This window comes from Vespa velutina, chromosome 19, assembly GCF_912470025.1.
Source record: "Vespa velutina chromosome 19, iVesVel2.1, whole genome shotgun sequence".
In the NCBI taxonomy this organism is placed as follows: Eukaryota; Metazoa; Arthropoda; class Insecta; order Hymenoptera; family Vespidae; genus Vespa; species Vespa velutina.
The window spans coordinates 3,989,555-4,012,606 of NC_062206.1; the positions used below are offsets into that span (position 1 = coordinate 3,989,555).

Genomic DNA, 23,052 nt, shown 5'->3' on the forward strand with positions numbered 1-23,052 from the left:
TATATATATCTTGTAATAATAATTTCAATCGATATTTATTTATTAAAAATGTATTGAATGGTAATATTTTTCAGTTGCCTCCGTCCATATTAAGAAGTATAATACATACATATATGTACACACACGTTGATGCACGCGAGCATTTAACTTTATTATCCTTTATAAATTAAAGGTAAAAAAAGACAAATATAATAAGTTTTCCTTACGTTTATAAATCACACAAGGCAAGTATACAGCTTCTTATAAAACCTCTGCAAATTTGTTTTATCGCTAACAGATTAATAATATAAGGTACATCATCAGAATCGTTATTATATTTTCTAAATCAATCTAGATGCAATCCAATAAATATGAAAAATTTTAATTATATATATCAATTTTATAACTCAAAATATATGTATGTACATACACACACTCACACACATTTCAATTTAATGCATCTTATTATTTACAGCTTCAAGTAAATTACGTTTTGACCAAAATTTGTGATAAAATTTGTTCTGGCAATAAAGAGATTTCATTTAAAGAACTTAAATCTTCTCTGCTAATATAATAAAAAATTACCATCTTCTTTAATTTCTTGTAATGTTATTTCTTACTGACATTTTATTAAACATTTTAGACTAAGAAATAGTATTTCCTGATTTCTCATTTTTACAAAATATGTTTTAGATAGCTTTAGTTATTAGTCAGTTTTATTTCCACACATTTGTCAGCGCATTTTGTTTAAATTTCTTCATCAGAATTGGTTGAAACATAAATAAATTGACTATTAATGAAGTAATCATTTTACATAAGTTGCCTTTATGATTGTCTTTTAAAAATTAGTAGTGTAAGACGTAAAATATTATCGTACGTCTTATAAAATATTAAGTATTTAAATCAAAAATATACATTGTTTGAAAAATAACATAACCTATAGTCATAAATATATAAAAATGAAGACAACTTTACGTGGCTTTGTTTATAACTAATAAAAAAAGGAATAGGGATACTGATAAATGTATTTGCACGTATTTTTAACAAAAAGGAATTTCAATTCGATCGAACATTTTTTATAAACAAAATACTAATTTCCATGAAATATGTACTTTTGAACGAGACATGACGCAGATGTGGCGCTATCTTAGGAATATGCGGAATGGATTAAAGAATTATAAGCAGAATTAATAATAATAAAAAATGTAAAAAAGCAAGTTAATAAATAAATAGATCGAATTATATTTATAAAAAAACAATAATTATTAACGTTTATTAAAAGGCCTTTTTAAAAATGATTAACTTTTATAAAAAGGTTTACATGTTTTATTGTATACTATTTCCTTCAGAATTTGGCCGTAGAGAATGTGCATGAGGGCGACACTAGCGCATCTATAGGCTATGTAACTAAGTCTGAGATATCTCTTGTATACAATTTATTACCCTTGATTTTTTCTGAAAAACGTCATCATCCAAAAATATATAGCTACGTAAGAGCAAAGTAGTGAAATCGAGTGAAACGTTATTAATCTGTAGAGATTTTTTTAGCTGCAATCACAAAAGAATAAGAGTAAAGTTACGATGGATAAAACTAAAACCGATTCTAATTTTGAATTGCCACCTCTTCGGCGTTTGGATGACTTTTTATTGGAATATGCTCGTTTTCAAATACCAAATTTTAAAGATCTTGATAAATGGGGTAACAGAGTCGTAAATAATTTGCTTTATTATCAAACAAATTATTTGTTCATGTTTGTGATTATTTTTCTCGTTGTAGGGTAAGTGTCAAACTCATTCTCTGTGTATATATATATAAACACACATGGATACATACATATCTATATCCTATAGTAATCTTTATTATTATCTAACAATTAACGTTATACTATATAATATTGGAAACATTATTTCTGCAGATTAATTCATCCTGTAAAAATGTTAGTTGGGATGTTAGCAATGGCAGTAATATTAGGAGGATTTGCCTATGTTTCGACCGAAGGAAGATTAATACACCAATTTAAGCAACAATATCCAGGTGTAGGTATACTTGGTATAATATTGGCAGCATGCTTTGCAACATATACATTAGGATCTCTCCTAGTTTTTCTACTTGGCATCCTGTTACCATTCGCAGGCAAGTTAAAATATTTCAATAGTATCGTTACAATATTGGCTAATTAACTAATAATTTGTTACAGTTATATTTGTACATGCTTCTCTGAGACTAAGGAATATTAAAAACAAACTTGCTAATAAAATTGAAGGTATTGGTTTGGCACGAACACCAATGGGCATTTTTTTGGAACATCTTGGTATGCAGAATGAAATTTTTGCATAATTTCACCATTCTTTTAGAATAAAACGTTTCTCTTTAAACAATAATAAGTTAATACAATTTTATGATAACAATTTTGCAATAGTTTAATATATATACTTTATATCAGCTTATACTGTAATGAATCTTCTCTCTCCAAATTGATTTATCTTTTTGTAATGTCTATGATTATCGTTATGCATAGAAGAACTAGACATATTTGTAATATACTTATTCATTTTTCTGTAATGTACTTTAATTTTTCTTTATATCTATCATTTTGTCTATTTATATACAAGACATAAGAAGGAAAAATTAAAATTCTTGATTACACCAATAAGATAGATACGATTAAGATATAATTTATTTATTGTAATTGATGTATTACATGCATCACATGACATGAATTAATTTTATTTAATGTAAACAATATATATTATATGTATGAATGTAAGATATTCTTAAATGTTATTACCAAAGATGCAAAAAAATGCAAATTACATATTTAGTCAGTAAATAGAAAAATATATTATCCAATACTGAGATATTAATATTTCATATGTTTCAATAGCTTTTCTATATATTTTGCTTGTATATAATATTCTATATGTTATTATTTGTTACAAGTTGTACATTTACAATTATTAATATATTACATATTATATATGTAAGAAAAAAGCAAAGCAAGAATTTTGAAAGAAAAAATAGCTTACTTAATACTGCTACATAATTTATGAAAGACAATTATTTTCTTTAATATATATTTCCTAATTTTATATTGTATATCATAGAATAATGTAAATAAAATTATAGTAGAGCTCCTCTTCTCCAAGACTGTCTCTATATCTCAATATGCACTGTTATTAAAAAAATATTTTCTAAGTAGTAAAATAGTATACTAAAAGAATCAAAATAAAGATATATGATTTCAATTGAACATTCTACTTAGACATTGCAAATATATTTATTATTCTATATAGCTTTTTATACATTCAAAAAGAATATTATTTTCTTTAACAAATTAATTAAATATTAGTTTTAATAATTTAGATTTTATTAATTTACTATAAAACTCATAAAATTAATCTAAATTGTTTTATATATTGAATTTAGAATTATTCTTATATATCTAATCTTCTGTTATTTTTTATTTATTGTTTTGAACAGATGCGAGGAGCGCAACCTTACGTTCCCTAAAGTATTTCATTAAAACACGCGACTAACAACCAGCTTTGAAATATGTGATTGTACTATACTTTAATGGGTTATATATAATGATTATCCTTATAAATCATTACTTCCCTAAGGAAAAAAGGTTCTTCATATATAATATTAATTATACTTTATTATTCTGTAATTTATACCATCACACAATTTGAATATATTTTATTAATATGAAATTAAATCTATGAATAATATTTTATATTGATTATGCAAAAAAGATAGACACTATATATATATATATATATATATATATATATATATATATATATATATATATACACGCAAACGTGCACACACATGTGCGTATCATATAACATATGATACGCTGGTTAAAATAATTACAAAAAAATTAATAAATATATGAATATATAACCTAAATTTGTAAATGACCAGATCTTTCTTTTAAATTGAATATCTGGCTATATCTGTATTGCACGTGTGTTACAGAAAATCAATACAAAACAGAAATAAACTTGGAATGTAAATTAAATGTTATTTTACAAATTTTCTATATACAAAATGCAGAGAAGTATAATTTATATCAGTAATAAATTTTTTGCTTACAATTTGATTTTATATTCTGGAAGAACTATTTATATATTGCAAGGCACTTTACACGACATTACGATTTCTTATGTATTCGTATCATTATATTAAACGTATCGTATTTACGATATTTTTTAACGTGACCACATATAAAAATACATCTGTTGCCAATGTGGTAAATATTTTTCTATTGGTTCTGTTATAAGTCTAGCCAAAGGCACTTTTGCAGACAAAATTTTCAATATTGCTATTATTTTAAGACGACTGTAATTGTCATAAAAAGGTGAACGTAAAATATATAGTAGTATACTTAATCTTCTTTGATAAATTTCTTTCCATTCTTCTTCATTAAGTGCAGCTGCCTTTCCGTAATGATTAAATAATTGTAAACTGGAAAAAAAAGCTTATTTTATACTTTTATTGTTCTTCCTCCACGTCGGTATTCTTTAATTAAAAATTCTTTGCTACCTAGATAAATCAATGATTAAAGACAAAAACCATGGTTGCCAATTCATTTTTCCAATTGTAGATAAACAACCAAGATGGATCAATGGCTTTATTATATAAAAAGTCTGAAAAAAAAAAAGAAAGAATTTTGAAATATTGTAACAAGAGATTTAATGATAAAAGATACTATATATGCATAGTTGAAACAAACCTCTGCTAATTTCAACATTCGTTTAGATATAAAAGCATTATCAACATTTTCATTTTCATCTCTCATAGATGGTATAGGTGCCCAGACCCGTGTTTGTATAGATCTAGAGGTTCTTATACTCCTAACTACGATACCACTTCGTTTCAACTGAAATCCTTCTCTCATTTTAACATCTTTATCGCATACATTTATTTTATTTCTATTCAGTGGCTTAATGGAAGGACTTTTCACTAAATTTTCTTTGTAGATATATACCAAGCACAACCTCATTACAGCCCTATAAATCGAAAAAATGTAAATTACTTTACCATACGATTTTATTGGTTGATTATAATGATGGCAAACTTACTTAAATATTTGTATAAATCCAATAATGAGCCATTTCCCTGACTTTCCCCAGATTCTATGTGCAGATACTTCAAATAAAGCTTCTGTATACTCCAACACGGTTAACCAGATTTTAATTTTTAATTGCAATTTTGGTATCTTCAAATTCATATACTTGCCACTCGATATCAATAAATCATTAAACAATTCAATTAAATTTGGTATGGAATAAATAAGTTCCGATGCCAATGTAGAATTATTAAATCGACCTATAAGAAAAAATCTGTCAGGAAAAAAATGCCCATAACGAAAAAGAAAAATATAAGTAGACAGATTTAATACCAGCTGTAAAGTAGGAGAAACATCTTACTGTACTCTCCAAATCTGCCAATAATTGTGGATTAGATTGTACCCAATGTTTATAAGATGTGATCAATTCAAAGAATCCTGAATTGATGGCATCCATGATTATTTTGATGAGTTGACGATTAATTGAACTGTTAGTAATCTTTTTATAGCTAATCAATTTATTCTTTATTCAAACAGAAATAAACGTTTTGTGTACCTTCATAAATGACCGAATAAAATTTCATACTATGTTCTGTTCATAGTTGAAATCTGAGCAACTTGACTGCATAAGACGATTGACCAATGATTTGTGTCTCTAAGTATCTGTGCTATATGATAGCCACGACCAACCAGCAAACGAACATACGACAGTAATTTTACACAATACGATATTTAAAATAAAACGAAGAATAAATTAAAATATATAATGATCATACAATAATTAGATTGAATTTTATGTACTTTTCTTTCATTGAATTTAATTCAGTTTTCAATTCTATATAAATTCGGTGAATAATTCCAAATGATTTTTTCATCACGTGCATTTGATTTTTTAACATAAATATCGACGATAATCGTGATTGTTGAGTAAATTTAATATTAAATATATGTGTATATATATATATATATATATACACATAATTTTATACATAAATATATATATATATATATATATATATATATATGTATATATATATATTTGATCTAATAGAATTTTCAAATATTTTTGGTTAGTAAACCTCTCTGGATTGAATATTATTTGTACATATGCAAATTATTAATTTGCAAAAGAATTATGGATAAACTTAGAGAAAAGATTAGTGAAAAAATAGAAACTCAGCTCTTGACAAATGTCATAGACGAAGGTAAGAGAGTTCTATCATTTATTTATGATACATCAAAAAAGTATTTTATTTGAATATCATTTTTCTCTTAGCGTGCAATGTAGTTATTATACGGAAAATATTAGAAGGACAATACGTGGATGTATTGCTTGAATTAGCATCGGCCAAACTATTTGAATCGCTTTCTAATAGTGATGATTTACAAGAAATCATATATAATAATATAAAAAAAGATACAACGGATAGCTACGAATGGTTATGCCTAAGTATAGCATCTTTGTTTTACTTTATTAAATGCAATTGGACAGGTCCGATTACAGATGACAGAGGCATTGAATTATTATCAGTTACAAGAGAAAAAGCACTCAAGTATTTATCCCTACATGATGAATGTAATGAGAATGTTGAAAAGCCAGAATTTCTTTATCTATCTAAAATAATATTCTCAAATGAGTATATGCAAAACAACTATAAAAGTTGTATGTGGTGGTTATTTAGAGCCAATCTTCTGCATCAGTTCATATTAGAGGAAACTTCAGGAACAATATTTAAAGAAACAGAAGTGTTAATTGCAAATATTGGTGCTTTAAATATTGTACGATCTACTTTTTCAGAAGCTCTATTTAATCTCGAAGTTGCACAATTTTATTTGTACTATAAAAGAATAGAATGTTCAGAAAAGTATTTGGCACATGTTGAAAATATTGCTCAAGTAAGAATGGAATTGCAAGGTATTATGGGAAAGCGAACAAAATATCAAAAAGAATTGAAGCCGCAATTATATTTAAAAATAAGTATGGACAAAGAAGATACATTTGAGACAAGAATTTGCAAAAACTTACCAAAGTCTTTAGATCTAAATGATGATTTAAGACTAGAACGTACTCAGTTTTCTGAATTTCAGGATGAAATTAGATTGGGAGCATTAGAAGAAGCCATAGTTTTAGCAAGACAGTAAGGATATTTTTTTTCTATATAAACAGATTTGGTAATATATATATATATAATATATACATAATATATATATATAAATATATAAATATATATATATATATATATATATATATATATATATATATACGCTATAAAATTATATTTTGTTTCTTTTCTAGTATTCAGTTGCAGTTATCTCAGCCAAGAGATAAACTTACGGACGAAGAAATTAATCCATATGTAACTGTGAGTATAATAAAATAATCTTTTTAGAAGTTTATCACAGTTATATGCAAGATAGTCAACAAAAATTTGTTTGCTTACAGAAAGTAATCGATAATACAAAAAATTGGTCATTAAAAATGACAGCTCTTTGTTGTCGATGCATTTATGAAGCTAATGACAAAAGAACTGTAGAGCGATCAATGTTACAAGCTGAATATTTATTAAACGAAATAAAAGATTGTAAAGTCACAATGGCAGAAAGATTAGACATATTTTTTGCCAGTGGGATGAAGCCTATATGGATGTTAGAAAAAATTTTAGCTAATATCATGCTTAGCCTTGGGTTAGTGAAAGGAGCTTTAGACTTGTTTCTCAAGTTGAAACTTTGGGAAGATGTTATTCTTTGTTACAACATACTAGAATTGAAACACAAAGTAGGATTTTCGTCAGTATAATGTGAAATATTTTTTAAATTGTATTAACATTTTAATGATAGCAATAAAAGGCTTGTTTAAACTCTGTAGGCTGCAGAAATTATACTCCAAAAAATTGCTAAAAAACCAACAATTAAATTATGGTGTTTGTTGGGTGATACAACAGGCGATGTAAAGCATTATGAAACAGCATGGAAATTATCAGATGAGAAAAGTAGTCGCGCACAGAGACATTGGGGGTTCTTTTATTTTCTAAAAAAAGATGTATGCAAAAAATGATGTATCTATTTTCTGAAAGATTATCTCTTCATTTATTATACCGTGTTCTAGTATGTCGAAGCTATACCACACTTACGGTTGTCAGTTGAATTAAATAATATCCAAGAGGATGTATGGTTGAGACTTGGCTTTGCAGCATTGCAAACGGAGGATTGGAAATTAGCGGCAATGGCATACCGACGATATTGTGCTTTAGAGCAAACTGTATGTAAAATAAACTTTATTTCTTTAAAACATTGCATTTGCATAGTTTAAATACCAAACTTTCAATTAGTTAATGACTATGATTTCAATATATGTATATTCTTTAATATTAATTTTAGACTTTCGAGGCATGGAATAATTTAGCAAAGGCATATATAAAATTAGGTGATAAATACAGAGCATGGAAAGTCCTTTACGAGGCGATTAAATGTAATCACGATCGTTGGGAAGTTTGGGATAATTTGATGGCTGTTTGCATTGATTTGGGACAATTTTTAGAAGTATGTGGAATAATATGTAATCTGTTAAATAATATTAAAGAATGAATTTTCTATTCTTCTTTCTATTGTAACTAATTATAATATAAAATGTTTCATATTAAGCATTTATTTATTACAGGTAATAAGATGCTACAATCGCATTTTAGACTTAAAAAATGAGCATTCAGATATTCAGATTTTGGAAATATTAACGAATGCTATTGCAAACGACATTAAAGATGTTAATGGCAAATCATGTAAAAACTTATTACTTCTACCGACACTTCAATTATTTGGCAGAATTACATCTCGTATAACTAATAATTCAGATCTTTGGAGATTATATTCTGAATTAACAATGCTTAAAAGAACAGATGTTGATGATCAGAAAGCTATGCAATATTTACAGAAAGCATATCGTGCTGCTGTATCAGAACCCAAATGGTTTCAAAAAGAAAATACTACTTTATCTGTTCTACAATTGTGCTGTAAATTATCGAAGACGTATTTACATTGTTCGTCTTATTGTACGGATCATATGAGATCCAAAAGAGCATTACTAGGTAGTGCTAAATTAGCATTACAAGGAGTTATAAAAAAAGTCAAAGATGTATATTCAGAAAATCCTGAGGTAATGGAAAGTTTACAACAAGTTGAAGAATATTTCAAAGTAATTTCAAGTGAACTGGAAAAAATATGTCATCCAATAGCCGATAAATTTTAATAACATTCGGTAAGTGTCATACATAACTTATATTTATAGTTAGTTACAATTTTCATACATTATGATAATAATAATAGTAATAGTAATAGTAATAATAATAATAATAATAATAATAATAATAATAATAATAATAATAATAATAGTAATAATAATAGTAATAATAATAATAATAATAATAATAATAATAATAATAATAATAATATTGCTTAATGCCAAAACCAGAAATTTGAATCAATAAAGTCAATACTTGACATATTGTTTTTTAATACAGAAAGTTGGTCAAGTCGTCTAACAAATACCTTTCTCATTCCAATATCTTGTAATTGTCGATAATTATCTGCAAGTGTGTCTTCTCCGTTCGATAGTATTCTAAATCTGTTCATCTAACAAAATATATTATTTATTAAAAGAAAAGACACGAATAGAAGAAACAGATTAAAAATGAGATAACATATGATTGTACCTGTCGAAATGAGATTTTTACCGGCGTTGAAAAAATAATCCAAGTTACTACTTCATTGCACGGTGGTGATGTTAACGATCCTTTATAAGTGTAAAAAGTATCTGTATCTTTCGGCATTAAAGAAGACAAAGCAATTGAATTGTTCATCTGTTTTTTTTTATTTATCCACTTTATATCACTTAAGATGTTTAATATGGGATTAAGATTTTCGTTATCTTGTTCCTGTAACTAAATAGTTTTATGATAAAATATAATCGTTTTCACTACATAAAGAATAATATAAATAAATTCTTCTTACTTGAAAAAATATTCCTAATACAGTAATACCATCCTGATAATTCAAGGCATAAGACAAGTTAGGATAAGCTGCATTTCTGTGAATTATATGCATTTCCATCGGGAATCTGTAATAATATTACTTATAAATAATATATTTATAAAAAATATTGTAAATTTTCTAGTACCTAACATTATTGAACGTATGCTCAGATCCTCTGTTATTTTTTGCACCCCAATGAAAATGTAAACTTTCCATTTCATATGTTTGGCCTTTCTTTAATACAGCTCCAAATATATAAGGTATTGGCAATTGGTTTCTTGATATAGTACGATTAATATTTAATTTAACTAAAAAAAAAGAACACAAAAAAATAGTTGTAAATTTCTCGGTAGCATAAAACATACTTACCAGAGTGGCCATCATTTTCTAATGTAATAGGAAATGGAAGCAAATCATGAAATCCAATCATTTCCAAAGCAGGGAAAGACAGTGGGATAGATTTAGATGATGATAATGCTATTGGAGATTGCAATTTTCCAGCACAAAACTTAAAGTGTTGCGCCCACATGTGTTGATCTGAACAATTATATAATCATGTTAGAAAAAGTCATTTTTATACGTAAACATAATTATAAACTTAAATTTACCTCGTTTTCTATAGCCAAAATGGCCAAGAGTAAATGGAACTAGAAAGAATAATAAGAAACTAAAAATTAATGTTATACTTTTAACTTTAATAGTTTATTTACTTACATAAAATCCATAAAATCATAACAAAACTACACCTCTGCATCTGTAAATATAAATATTTATATTTTAGAGAGAGAGAGAGAGAGAGAGAGAGAGAGAGAGAGAGAGAGAATTGTATATGGATTTAAATAAAATTAAGTTTCCTAGATAAATTTACCTTGCCTCTCGTCATATTACTGACTGTATTAAGAAGAAGCATGCACTAAACTGGGATGGTCACACAGTGCTATCATGCTTATTATTCATTCCTTCATTTATATATTATGTATTCGATAAACACATTCTATCATTGAATACAAGCTTGTATAACAAAAGTTTTATTCAACTCAGAATTCAATTTTTCTAATAATAAAAATATACCTATGGCTGAAAAATTTTTTACTTAGTTTAATATGCATATCTATATTATTTATGGATAAAATTATAATAAACATTCGAAAAATATGTTTTACAAGAGCGAACATCCTCAAAATGTTTGTTATATTAATTTGTAGATTATATAACTGTATATATAATCATTTTTATTTATTTACTTTCTTCTTTTTCTTTTTTTAAAATTAAGTGCAATTATCTATATTATCATTATTAAAATTTTTGTAATTACATTCATTTTCAACATCTGTTTCTTAAGTGCCATCACATGTAACAACAGGTATAGAAAAGAATAATTTACATACGAAACAGACATATTACCTAATTTCAAGACAATAAATTAAAAAAATATTTTTTAGAAATGTTCTAAATATTAGGATTACAAAATATTTCTTATCTTCTATCATAAACTGTGATATTTTATTCTTTAAATAATTATGTGTAAAATCGAAGTATATTATATATAATATATATAATATATATATAAATATATTATATATTATATATAATATATATGTATATATAAATATATTATATATTATATAAAATCGAAATATTTATACTAAAACACAATCCTAACAATGTTTTTACAATATATGAGATTTCAATAATTTAGTAAAATTATACTAATGCATTAATAAGATTATCAATTTTGAACATTATCATTGTTATAGTTCTTTATATAAAAAAAAAAATAAAAAAAAAATAACCTTATTAGAGTTTCATATTGAATAACTTCTATAGTATATGTACAATTATCTTTAAAATATTACATATACCACAGCCAAATGAGTTGTTCATGCAAGATAAGATGTATATAGTTAATATATAATTAATTTGCTCTTCCCTTTATCTATAAATAGCACACAACTCTTAAGATGTAATCTATAAATTATGAACAATAATAAAAGTTATTATGTTACAAGAGGAGAAAAAAAGAAAATATTTGAATTACTATTACTCATATTTGTGTAGTATTTTCATTAAAAATATGAAATTCAATATGATTCTATATTTCATTTCATTGCCTAATATAGAATAAATATCATATTGCCTTATTCTATAGATCTTTGGATATGTATAATACATCATCAAGAGTGCTAGAAATGTTAAAAAATTTATAAAATTATTATTAAAAATATTTCCGGTAAGATATTAGTGACTTACGTGTAAACATTAGACTTTTATGTATCGAAGATCGAAATACGAAAAATATATTAATTAGTAACAAACTCCTTATGAAAATCTGTTGATTGATGATCAAGATACATCTTATATACATATTTCAAATAAAAATTTTTATATATTAAAGAATAAGAGAAGTATATTAATAATTGTAACAATGATATAGATATAAATTTCTTTCAATAATATCTACTGTCTAATTTTAGTTTTTAAGATTTTACAGCACCATTTTAAATAATTCGCGACAATTCTATCATGATATTTTGTGCCGTAGCACATTGTTTTATTATTTTTATAAATCAAAGATTAGTAGATAAAAATGATCTTCTTTATGATTTTTCACTATTTAGTATCGATGTAGTAGTAATTTGCAGAGGTACTGAAAATAATTCTTCCCATGGTGATTGTATTGAATTAATCACAGCCTCGGCAGCACCTGTAGAATTAAATTCTAAGGTCCAAGTTTCTTCCGAACCGGCTATCTCATTTAGAAAATTTAAAATCAGTATTGTATCATAGTGTTCCTAAAATTGATTTCATTTCATTTTATATAGAGTATTAAATACATATCAAATATCTTCAACAATATAATTAATAATAAACATGAATTAAAAAAAAAAAACAAAAGGTTCACTTACAATCCCCATTAAATTACTCATAGTTTGTTCTTTCAATACTACTGGAACTACTTTAGTATTTGGTAAAAGCCATTGCATATTATCTTCTAATATTACTAACGTGGATGCTGTTACTAATAGTCCAGAGTACTGTGACATTGTAGTAATATTATGATATTTCAGTACTGCAGAAGAATAGAGCGCTAATATTCTGACAGTATCACCACCATTTTCATCTTTTTTAATACGTGATAATAAACTGTGCATTAAAGTACTACAATGTTCTGGTACAGAAAATTCAATTTTGCAACTAGCAGGTAGTGGAGGGTCTGTAGATCAATTTTTTCATTGATAATCGTTAATTCATTACAGTGTATATAACATCATATAACAACATATATAACGTATATAACATCATATTATATATATATATATATATATATATATATATAATATATATAATATATATATATATATATATATATGTATATATATGTATGTATAATTTGTATATATATATATATTACCTGTTATATAAAATAAAAAATTCGATGTTCTCTGAAAATCTTGAAGTATGCATAACAAACTAATGCCGACATATTCTTCGTTTATTTTTGTAAGCTGTTCTAACTCTATTAAAATGCCTTGTTTAAATGGTAATGGAGCGATAGATTTCAATTTATCTATAGCCCAGCTGTATTCTTTGTGTAACCAACGCTGTGGATCCTCCCTGTTTCATAAAATGAAAAATATATTTGATTAGAAGATATTTCTAAAATATACATTAAAAATAGATAATAGAATATCCTACCCTTCTGGTCCATCAATTTTAAGAATATAAACTTTTGATGTAGATAAAACTAAACATCCTGGAAATACTTCCTTCAAACTGTGCATCAATATATCGGCCTAAAAATATTAATATTGACGAAATAGTCGAAATAAAAAATTAATAGTACAACAACTATCAGTAAGATTAAGAAGATACCCTAAGAAGGAGAGCGAGTTCTTCGCTTTCATATTCAAAGACATTTAGAATTATATGAAGCTTCACTCTATGATCAACACTAGTGAAATCTGTATAAGAATATTGCACGTTGCTATTTAATGAACTTGATTCTTCCTCAGTTTTTATTAGTAAAGATTTATTACTTCCTATTTTTATACTCTGCAAGAGTTCTAAAAATAAAAGTAATAATACAGTATTTGTGACCAGCATCAGATTATGACTTTAAATACCTCCAAGCATTGTAGATATATTTGTTACAGGTACAAGTTCTTTTTCAGCATTTATTTTGTTATTATTACATTTCTTAACGTTTCTATTTTCGTATGCTGTACAGATACTATCAGTTAATGAGCCTAAAACAAAAGGAATACTTATATATCAATAATTTAACAACAAATCAATAATGTAAAATTCACATAAAAATATAAACCTGAAGAACTACTTTCAGTTAATCCAACCATAATTGGACCAATTGCATCTGTAATTGTTAGAAGTGAAGGAGCAATGCTAACGGATTTTTCTTCCGACGATTTCTTTCTATTAGGAGTTAGATTTGATCTGTACATAAGAAAGAATAGATATATTATTTTGCTTGTTTGTTTATTTGTTTTTTAATGAGCTATATATTGCGATGAATAACTCAATAGTCACAGATTCGTTACTATTTACTAACTTTGAAGCTTCGTCCAAAACTTCGATACTACTTTGACTTGGATTACTAAGTATTTCTATGTCACTTTCGTATTTTTTAATTAATGCACTTATTGAAGGCGTTGATTCTCTCGATTCTTCTAAACTAGTTGCTGAGCCTGTTAATAGAAGAATTGACATTTATGACAAATAATGAATGATATATTAATTATTCTTTTGAGTTATAACAAATCTTGTTTCTACTATTTTGTGATAATATAAGTATGAAATATAAATATATGAACAAACTATTTACACTCAAATCTGCTGTTATATATAATTTATACATATGTTTACATGCTATGGAAATAAATGATATTCAAATCACAAGATGTGTTATCTCAATAAAAATAAAACATCGTTTAAAGATTTGATAGATCATTAAGGACGAAATTTATATATAAGCTTTCATGTTAATATAGTTATAAAGTCAATAAGTGCTTATGTTACAAGTATACGAGCCATTACAGATTATATTTGAAATTACTTTTTAAATCATTAATCGTAAATGTAATTAAATGTAAATTTTATCTTATAGTTATTAATACATATATTTTATGTACCGTATATATATATATATATATATATATATATATATATATATATATATAAATATATATATATATATATATATATATATATATATATATACATAGACAATACATATATTGATACTTGTAACATTTAAAGAAATATAATGTGCACTTGTGTTTCATGATAAATGTTTGAAAGTATAGAGTCCCATAATATAAATTATTGTGGCTGAGCTTACAGCAGACTTGGGCTTGGGGGTGAGAATCGTAGTGCACCAGAGAAGTGGTGACGAATATAGCTCCACCCTCTGTTCCACCTGCACCTGGATTAGTATGTTATATTCCCAGTTAACAATTAAATGCACTGACAGGCAATCATTGGCAATTATGACATTCACACTCTGCTAATTCATAAATATTATTTTCACTAGAAATTCGCGTTTAATTACTATATTAAATTATTAATTTCTTCCTGTAGTAAACTTAATATGTTATTGAATTGCATAGAAAAAGCTTAGAGAAATTCATTGTTTTTAATATAGGTTATATATCTTATAGTTATTGCTATAGTATATAACACGCACAATAATAGAAACGACAGTTGTGAATATTACAATGATTTACATCTTAACTTTGTTACAGGAAAACTCTGCTTTCTCGTTTACTTATATGCAAATAGAGAAAATCTCATTATAACAGTTACATTTTACAAAAGATATATACTTACCAATACTAGAAACTGATTCAGAATGTTGCAAATTAACTCTTTCAGGCATTTCTGTATATTTGTTATTATGTATAGTGGCTTCATTTTCAGAATTCATTTCTGACAATTCATTTGTTTCTATAACTAATGTACTCGCGCATGTAGGACATTTTAATTGTTTAATACCTGAAAGAGATACAGTTTCTATTATTTTTATAACTCTGTCTTAAAAAACTTTCCATTTTATTATAATAATGACAAACCAGTTGCAGATGTATAAGTAATAACATCATATTCTTCATCATGGGAGAAATGCGTGGAACACTTCATACATTTATAAACTTTTAATAATATAGGGTGTGCATTCTTGTTTTCATTGATCGTTGACACAATTTTCTATTAAGAGGGTGAGAGAGGGAAAAAAAGAAAAGAAAAAGAAAAGAAAAACCATTACCAATATAAATATTAAAATATAAATGCTTCAGAACGAATAATTAATTGTGCGAGATAATGCTTACCTTTGCATCCTGTAATTCTATAAAATATCTTCTATTTTGTTTATCTTTACGTTTAGTATCAAATATAATGTCCACTGTAGTTGTTTCACCTCTTCCTAATACACACGATAGAATAGAAGCATTTGACCAAGAATATTTTACTTTTCCAGTTATAGTATCTCTTTCTTTAATATCGCTGCAATTTAATTTAATAAATGTCAAATGAAACGAATTTATATATGCATAAATGTAATTTATAAAAAAAATAAAATGAAATACTTACTCGGATGTTAATTCTAAAAATAACTCTTCCATTTCATTTGAGTTTTTCCTATTTTGTACTAAATACAGATCATCCTTCTCTACACATAAAATGATGAGCACGTTATTACTTTAAATAATTAAAAATAACAAATATACACATATACACACAAACACACACACACATACACATTAAAAACAATACCTAATTCAAGATCGAACAAAGCATCAGCAGGATTTTCAAGAGTAGTTGTCAATTCACTATTCGGTACTTCGTTATCATGTATCTCTTCTATTTTATCAACATTTCCATTATCTTTACAATTTACACCAATATGATTTATTACATTTTCTGAATTTGTATAATCCAAATCTTTATTTTCTATCGAAGATATTAAATCACGATTGTCTTCGAATGATATTAAATTTGTATCGTCGTGATATTTAATCGCAGATGATGATTGTAGACCCATAATATCTTGAACAAAGGTTCCAGCTTGACTGGTTAGCCAATGTACTTCGCCAAATTTCTCTCGTAATGCCAACATTTGTTTTTTTGTCTCTAAGTGTTCCATTGATGTTTTCAAGAAAAAAAAGATCGATATATTATACAAGTAGTGATATGATAGTTTAAATATACATTTGGTTTAATTTAATATTTTTACCTAAATGTGAAGAGGATAATATATCTGATTTATTTATTGAATCTTTTCTTTCATAGTCTTCTTCTGCGATAATAGCTTCCTTTATGTTTGTCTTCTTTTTACTTTTTATGAAACTTTTTTCCGCTCTACTTATATCTCCACTTATATCTGAACCTTGATTTTTGATTGGATAATTTTTGGAAATAGAAGAGTCAAAAGATGAAAATGTATTATCGGAAGTAGCTGAATTTGACAAAGAAGCAAAGTTTTCTCTAGATACACTGGACTGCATGTTTCTAATAGGAAAAACACGATTGTCTCCTACAAGCATTCTTTCCGATTTTGACAAAGGCCAATGATCTAAAACAAACTATAATGAAGATTGAGTTATTTGTAATTATTGCATGAATAACTAATATATTTACATATAATAATATTTTCATAAATCTTTAAAAACTTACCTTATTATCAATTAAATATGGATGAAAATGTTTTATGGATAATAATCTATGTTTTGGATGATATGACAAGGGATTTCCTTCTAAAGATATCCATAACAATGCTGACATTCTTTCAATAGGCCACAAGACAGAATGTTCTGTTAAGCAGTTATATGATAAATCTATCTCAGTTAAACATTCCAATCCTTGTAAACCTACAGAAAAGAAATTAAAAAATAAAAAATAATTAAAATATTTTATTTTTATAATTCAAGTTGCATATAAAATTAATATAAAAATGGATTAAACATACCACTGATGTCTTCAATGTAATTACTTTTTAAAACTAATATTTGAAGAGAATGTATTGCAGATTTATTAAAGGCAGGAACCATTTCCAATTTATTGTATCCAAGATTTACATATTTTAGATTAGGCAAACAATTAAGCTCCGCCGCATTTGTTAACAAATTATGACTCAAATCTAATATTTGTAGCCACGGTGTTAGTTCAAAAGATCTGTCTAATTTTTCAAGAGCATTATGAGATAATGATAAGTGTCTTAAAGAACCCCATACAAATCCTGCTCCAGCATCGCCGCCACATGTCACTGTAAAAAAAAATAGCACCATAGTTAATCATAAAAAGGAATTATGTAATAAACGTTAATATAAATAACAATATAATACCTAATAATTGTGCTACATTAGTAACACCTTGTCTTCCAGCACATGTAATACTTTCTAACTGGCCTCTAATCCCTTGTATTCCTTTAACTAATGCAATACAAACTTTTTTTAACTCCAGATATTTTAAACATCTAAATTTGGTAATATCAATATGAACTTTGGCATTGCCTGAGTAATGAGTCAGCTTTAGACCAACTGTTTTTTGAACAAAGTCATGTAAAAATTTCAAATCTCTAAATAAGTCTATTTTGGAACTATTGCAAACTTGAAAGGAAGATTCTAAGTCTTCCGCATCATCCACAATCAATGAAAATGCTTCATTTAAGTTGTAAAGTAGTGCAGTTGATAAGGATAGTTTGCTCGATGCACTTAAAACTTTATCACCATTTTGACGAAGAAGTCTCACCAAATCCATTATATCTGGTGTATTGGACAGACGTTGTAGACCACTCGTTGATTCTGACATTTTGCCAATTTTCTAAAGTTGATTATTATTTATTTTCTACAGAATTTTATTCAGATTTAAAATAGAATAGAGAATTTTATTTGTTTATATCATGTATCTTCAAAATCGACGATTATGAAACATCGACTTGATACTTGCATCGCGAGGTAAATTAGTACTCTCCTGAACTATTTCCTGTAAAAAGAAACATTATTTTCATTATCTAGCGTGTATCTGTAAGTAAAATATTCACCATAATGAGACGTATAATAAAAAGATAAAAATGTACGCGATATTGTTTTCCCAATCATTGTCGTTATATAAGCTCGCAATGCGTTTAGAATATATATATACGATGGTTAGAAATATTTTTTTTTTGTTGAATGCAATAAAACATAAAATAATTGATGCTTTTTGTAGACATCATGGTTATGGAAGGTTTATGAACTTGTACTCTCTGTTTATAAAAGTCAATCAATTATTATGATCGAATTATTTTTTTATGATCATACATAAAAATACTTTTTAACAACTTATTACCGTAACAACAATCATCAAGATTATGGAAGATTAACGACAGAAATCAAGAGAAATTATCTAATGTAAGTAATACTATTGCTACATTAGTTTGAGCGATTAGATATAACAAATATAAAGAAAAGAGGGCGCGCGCTATAAGAATATACAAAAGAACACCATTTTTTTAAACTTCCTTTAACTTGTATTTGTAACTTGTATTTTGTTAAATATATTTTTCAGGAAATTTATTTGGTCAATAAATTGGAAGAAACATTAATCGCACATTAGGTATTCTATGAATTGATCTTGTTTAAAATTCGAATTCTAGAATCGACGTATAAATAGTCATTTTTCAAAGAGTATAAAAATTCCAAGGTAAATTAGAAATGTACTTAATCGACTTTTTCTTTGTTGTCGTTGTCATTGTTAGTATCGTTAATTAAACGATCGAAAAAATATACAGATGAATTCACTAATAAATCATTAACCGACTTTTGACATGAAAAATCTAAATCTTTATGCGCGCGTTTTCTTTTATCTTAATTTAAATTTCCCGCCAATTGAAGAATATAATGTTAAAAATAAGAATAATATTGGGGCTTGAAATTGTTCATCAAATAAGGATTTAATATTTTTGAACAAAAATAATTCCTCTTCACCGACATCCGCGAAAATAAAATTTTAATTATTCCGTTGATACACTAATATTTAAATATAATTTGAAATATTCTCTCTCTTTTCATTATTTCAACTTTTGTTATATGTATATGAGAAATAAAGGAGCGAAAATATGGTATATTTCGTTCTGAATGACTTTTGCAAGCAAGTATCCCATCTGGTTTAACATTGCATTTTTAGTCGGACATTTTCTTTATAAGCCGTCTCGTAATTGTCGTTTTTATTCTTTGCAAGTTGAAAGGATAAAGGTTATTTGTACAAAGAAATGGCACAAACGACAGATATATTTGTTGAGCCACATTATGAAGACGTGATATTACGTTTAACTACGCTTCTAAAGGAAAATTGTGACAAAGCAATCGCACGCGATGATATTTTCAAAATTGGATTATCAGGTGATTAATATACTTCAATTCGTAAACCGTTTTTAGTAATCAAAAAAATTCGTCTCTCTCTCTCTCTCTCTCTCTCTCTCTCTCTCTCTTCCCCCCCCCTCCTGAGATTCTGTTTAATAGCATAATTCTTCATATTTCTTAGATTAAATGCATTTACTATTATTTATCATTCCTCGATTGCTTTTGTATTTAACGTGGTTAGGTTATATAGCGTAAAGGTTTTTTAACGTAATGTTACAATTATAAATATGTTTATGTTATAACAAAAAATAACATATTAACTTATCTATATGATTATAACTTGATAACCATGATTCATTAGCAACAATTCTATAAATATGTTATTTTCTTAAAATGTTACTTTACAATTTTTAGGAGGATCTCTCGTAAATATATTAATGCAAACTTTATCCAATATATCGACCGATTGGAGCAAATGGCGTTTCTTTTTTTGCGATGAAAGAGTCGTTCCTTTTGATAATGAAGAATCGACTTACGGATTATATAAAACGAGTCTTATTGGAACAGTTCCTATAACCGAAAACCAATTTATCAAAATTGATCCAGAACTTTCAGGTATTTATTAACATTTTTTTATTCCTTTTTGTATCCATGCTTATATTTATAATTTGTTTGGATATCTGAGAAAAGTTTCATTATTCTATTAAATTTACTTCTCATAGCCGAAGAAGCTGCACGGGATTACATAAAAAAAATGTCTGTCTATTTTCCACCTGACAGTTTACCAAAATTTGATGTATTATTATTGGGATTGGGACCAGATGGACATACATGTTCTTTGTTTCCTAATCACAAACTTCTAGATGAAACAAGTTTGTGGGTTTGTCCTATTAACGATTCTCCTAAACCTCCATTGTCTAGGATTACATTTACATTTCCTGTTATTAACAATGCTAGAGTGTGTATTTTTGCTGTATTAGGATCCAGCAAAGCTAAGATAATTAAGGTAAATATTATATATCAAAGTCTCTTAAATTTTCTTCTAATAAAATTATATTTTCCTACCAATCCCATTAACTTTTATTATTTTTTATTTTTGATATCAATTCATTTAATTGCAGAGAATTCTAAAAGATCATGAAAACTTGCCGGCTGCTAGAGTTGAGCCAACTAATGGTTCCTTATATTGGATTTTAGATCAAGATGCGGCTAAACTTATGAACTCAAATTCAGATTAAGATAATTAATAAGATATTGATTTAAGTGTTTGTGACATTCCATGTTGTATTTTTCCTTAATGCTCGTGATGCTCTGTAACATTTTTTGAGCTTTTTATTTTGTATACGCATACAATTATCATAAAATAAGATCTGATTAGATAGAAAATTTACAATTAAATTGTTAATAATTCAAAATGGCCAATGTTAATTTTTATTTGTTTTACATAAAATGTCTTTTTTATTTTTCATTGAAACTGTTACATTATTGATATGTTAAATTTAATTATTTCATTAATATGAAATGCATATAAAAATTATATGCCATTGATGCATATTCTTAGATCAATCTTATGTTCAATTATTAGTTTCTGTCTTCAAAAAGATTAATTGCATATTATATAGCTAAAAATGGAAAAAAAGAAAAAGAAAAAGAAAAACCAAAATAGCTATTATCAGTTTTAAGGGACATTAAATTTTAGGAAACATATGTTCTTTGTTGTATGTTATACTTGATATATTTTTCAAAATGATACGTACAGTGCATATTTCTGCATTGTAGTAAAAAGATTGTTATATTTTACATCTAAGGTAGATTACATGTGGAGTTGCCTTATACATCGAGGCTTAGGATATAATGAACATATATGAATGTGAATTAAAAATGAAGAATCTAGTCTGCACTGTCTATCTATTTTATTATCCATTTTATATATTAAGATTAGCGGCCTTTGAAAACGAAGGATTTTATGCAACTCATTAAAATTTTTTTACAAAATTTATTTCTCATGGAAATATATATGTATATAAATATATACTCTTTACATATGATGCATAAGTTATCATAATAAAAAAAAATATCAATATAAATAAAATTGATATAAAAAATCAGGTTAATTGTGTTCAATTAAAAATTATAAATATTATATACTAATGAGTCTCCCTAATTCTTACCTATAATTTTTCTCATTACATTTCAATTGGGGTTTTAACAAAGATTAAATTCCTCTACTTAATCTTGTATTCAAATAGATTTAGGATTCCTGTTACTAAAATAATGTGAAAATTATATGAAACTACTTTTGCTTTATAACAAAGTTGTTGTTAATTGTAACATTTGTAATAATAATCAGGTATTACTTGGATACAAAATTAAGTAGAATATATGAAAGGTACTGAGGTAAACAGTATTGTATTTGATTTAAAGATCACAAATAATATTCTTTGGTAAATTACGTATATACATATGTAGTATGTACATACGATAATCTTTAAATAGCAGAATGTATACACATATGTATATATCTCTGCATATTTGTAAAAAGAATAGCCTGATCTAATATACATTACATCCTAATATATATATATATATATAGATAATATAATATATAATATTATATA

The 23,052-nt window shown here is 26.1% G+C and overlaps 6 protein-coding genes across 10 annotated transcripts; 3 read left to right on the plus strand and 3 right to left on the minus strand.

The window, feature by feature from the left end:
- Window positions 1-1,396: 1,396 nt before the first annotated feature.
- LOC124955728 (PRA1 family protein 3) lies at window positions 1,397-3,693 on the plus strand. Its single transcript, XM_047510591.1, has 4 exons — window positions 1,397-1,757; window positions 1,896-2,113; window positions 2,178-2,291; window positions 3,461-3,693. Exons 1-4 carry the CDS (start codon window positions 1,561-1,563, stop codon window positions 3,514-3,516), a joined length of 585 nt encoding a protein of 194 aa, XP_047366547.1. The 5' UTR covers window positions 1,397-1,560; the 3' UTR covers window positions 3,517-3,693.
- Window positions 3,694-3,790: 97 nt separating this feature from the next.
- On the minus strand, window positions 3,791-5,751 carry LOC124955722 (peroxisomal membrane protein PEX16). The gene is made up of 5 exons (XM_047510578.1): window positions 5,391-5,751; window positions 5,071-5,317; window positions 4,722-4,998; window positions 4,532-4,635; window positions 3,791-4,453 (listed from the first exon to the last, which is right to left on the minus strand). The coding sequence occupies exons 1-5, from the start codon at window positions 5,512-5,514 to the stop codon at window positions 4,198-4,200; spliced, it is 1,008 nt and encodes a 335-aa protein (XP_047366534.1). The 5' UTR covers window positions 5,515-5,751; the 3' UTR covers window positions 3,791-4,197.
- Window positions 5,614-9,907, plus strand: LOC124955712 (tetratricopeptide repeat protein 27). 3 transcript variants are annotated; one of them, XM_047510552.1, is made up of 10 exons: window positions 5,614-5,767; window positions 6,132-6,262; window positions 6,334-7,195; window positions 7,354-7,420; window positions 7,501-7,833; window positions 7,924-8,097; window positions 8,164-8,316; window positions 8,436-8,597; window positions 8,716-9,309; window positions 9,572-9,907. In XM_047510552.1, exons 1-9 carry the CDS (start codon window positions 5,700-5,702, stop codon window positions 9,298-9,300), a joined length of 2,535 nt encoding a protein of 844 aa, XP_047366508.1. In that variant the 5' UTR covers window positions 5,614-5,699; the 3' UTR covers window positions 9,301-9,309; window positions 9,572-9,907. The 3 variants fall into 3 exon arrangements, with proteins under 3 accessions (XP_047366508.1, XP_047366509.1, XP_047366511.1); XM_047510553.1 differs by having other exon boundaries at window positions 5,727-5,979; XM_047510555.1 differs by having other exon boundaries at window positions 5,727-5,905.
- On the minus strand, window positions 8,627-11,592 carry LOC124955723 (carbonic anhydrase-like). 2 transcript variants are annotated; one of them, XM_047510580.1, is made up of 8 exons: window positions 10,951-11,592; window positions 10,797-10,836; window positions 10,691-10,749; window positions 10,452-10,619; window positions 10,228-10,390; window positions 10,062-10,167; window positions 9,764-9,991; window positions 8,627-9,683 (listed from the first exon to the last, which is right to left on the minus strand). In XM_047510580.1, the coding sequence occupies exons 2-8, from the start codon at window positions 10,805-10,807 to the stop codon at window positions 9,507-9,509; spliced, it is 912 nt and encodes a 303-aa protein (XP_047366536.1). In that variant the 5' UTR covers window positions 10,808-10,836; window positions 10,951-11,592; the 3' UTR covers window positions 8,627-9,506. The 2 variants fall into 2 exon arrangements, with proteins under 2 accessions (XP_047366536.1, XP_047366535.1); XM_047510579.1 differs by having other exon boundaries at window positions 10,691-10,729; window positions 10,951-11,591.
- Window positions 11,593-11,725: 133 nt separating this feature from the next.
- Window positions 11,726-19,549, minus strand: LOC124955710 (serine/threonine-protein kinase 11-interacting protein). 2 transcript variants are annotated; one of them, XR_007102943.1, is made up of 19 exons: window positions 18,437-19,549; window positions 18,061-18,357; window positions 17,769-17,962; window positions 17,329-17,677; window positions 16,869-17,225; window positions 16,686-16,764; window positions 16,424-16,598; window positions 16,169-16,301; window positions 15,927-16,091; window positions 15,439-15,522; window positions 14,650-14,785; window positions 14,407-14,534; window positions 14,207-14,329; window positions 13,956-14,146; window positions 13,779-13,876; window positions 13,495-13,697; window positions 12,989-13,296; window positions 12,333-12,874; window positions 11,726-12,265 (listed from the first exon to the last, which is right to left on the minus strand). XR_007102943.1 is itself a non-coding variant. In XM_047510547.1 (18 exons), the coding sequence occupies exons 1-18, from the start codon at window positions 18,900-18,902 to the stop codon at window positions 12,680-12,682; spliced, it is 3,681 nt and encodes a 1,226-aa protein (XP_047366503.1). In that variant the 5' UTR covers window positions 18,903-19,549; the 3' UTR covers window positions 11,726-12,679. The 2 variants fall into 2 exon arrangements, 1 of the variants encoding a protein (XP_047366503.1); XM_047510547.1 differs by having other exon boundaries at window positions 11,726-12,874.
- Window positions 19,550-20,192: 643 nt separating this feature from the next.
- On the plus strand, window positions 20,193-22,332 carry LOC124955725 (6-phosphogluconolactonase). Its single transcript, XM_047510583.1, has 4 exons — window positions 20,193-20,473; window positions 20,849-21,049; window positions 21,157-21,440; window positions 21,556-22,332. The coding sequence occupies exons 1-4, from the start codon at window positions 20,344-20,346 to the stop codon at window positions 21,670-21,672; spliced, it is 732 nt and encodes a 243-aa protein (XP_047366539.1). The 5' UTR covers window positions 20,193-20,343; the 3' UTR covers window positions 21,673-22,332.
- Window positions 22,333-23,052: the final 720 nt, after the last annotated feature.

Bases quoted from the DNA above. Each gene is read 5' to 3' on its own strand.
- LOC124955728 (XM_047510591.1), top strand. From the start codon at position 1,561: ATGGATAAAACTAAAACCGATTCTAATTTTGAATTGCCACCTCTTCGG. The intron at 1,758-1,895 runs GTAAGTGTCAAA...TTATTTCTGCAG, and splicing joins ATTATTTTTCTCGTTGTAGG to ATTAATTCATCCTGTAAAAA. The intron at 2,114-2,177 runs GCAAGTTAAAAT...AATTTGTTACAG, and splicing joins CATCCTGTTACCATTCGCAG to TTATATTTGTACATGCTTCT.
- LOC124955722 (XM_047510578.1), bottom strand. From the start codon at position 5,514: ATGGATGCCATCAATTCAGGATTCTTTGAATTGATCACATCTTATAAA. The intron at 4,999-5,070 runs GTAAGTTTGCCA...TTCGATTTATAG, and splicing joins GGATTTATACAAATATTTAA to GGCTGTAATGAGGTTGTGCT. The intron at 4,454-4,531 runs GTAGCAAAGAAT...TTTTTTTTCCAG, and splicing joins TTAATCATTGATTTATCTAG to TTTACAATTATTTAATCATT.
- LOC124955712 (XM_047510552.1), top strand. From the start codon at position 5,700: ATGATTTGTGTCTCTAAGTATCTGTGCTATATGATAGCCACGACCAAC. The intron at 7,196-7,353 runs GTAAGGATATTT...TTTCTTTTCTAG, and splicing joins GCCATAGTTTTAGCAAGACA to TATTCAGTTGCAGTTATCTC. The intron at 8,317-8,435 runs GTATGTAAAATA...TATTAATTTTAG, and splicing joins ATTGTGCTTTAGAGCAAACT to ACTTTCGAGGCATGGAATAA.
- LOC124955723 (XM_047510579.1), bottom strand. From the start codon at position 10,992: ATGCTTCTTCTTAATACAGTCAGTAATATGACGAGAGGCAAG. The intron at 9,992-10,061 runs GTAAGAAGAATT...AAAACTATTTAG, and splicing joins TATTAGGAATATTTTTTCAA to TTACAGGAACAAGATAACGA. The intron at 9,684-9,763 runs GTACAATCATAT...ATATTTTGTTAG, and splicing joins TAAAAATCTCATTTCGACAG to ATGAACAGATTTAGAATACT.
- LOC124955710 (XM_047510547.1), bottom strand. From the start codon at position 18,902: ATGTCAGAATCAACGAGTGGTCTACAACGTCTGTCCAATACACCAGAT. The intron at 16,302-16,423 runs GTAAGCATTATC...CCCTCTTAATAG, and splicing joins TAGAATTACAGGATGCAAAG to AAAATTGTGTCAACGATCAA. The intron at 12,875-12,988 runs GTAAGTGAACCT...AATCAATTTTAG, and splicing joins TGAGTAATTTAATGGGGATT to GAACACTATGATACAATACT.
- LOC124955725 (XM_047510583.1), top strand. From the start codon at position 20,344: ATGGCACAAACGACAGATATATTTGTTGAGCCACATTATGAAGACGTG. The intron at 20,474-20,848 runs GTGATTAATATA...TACAATTTTTAG, and splicing joins TTTCAAAATTGGATTATCAG to GAGGATCTCTCGTAAATATA. The intron at 21,441-21,555 runs GTAAATATTATA...ATTTAATTGCAG, and splicing joins GCAAAGCTAAGATAATTAAG to AGAATTCTAAAAGATCATGA.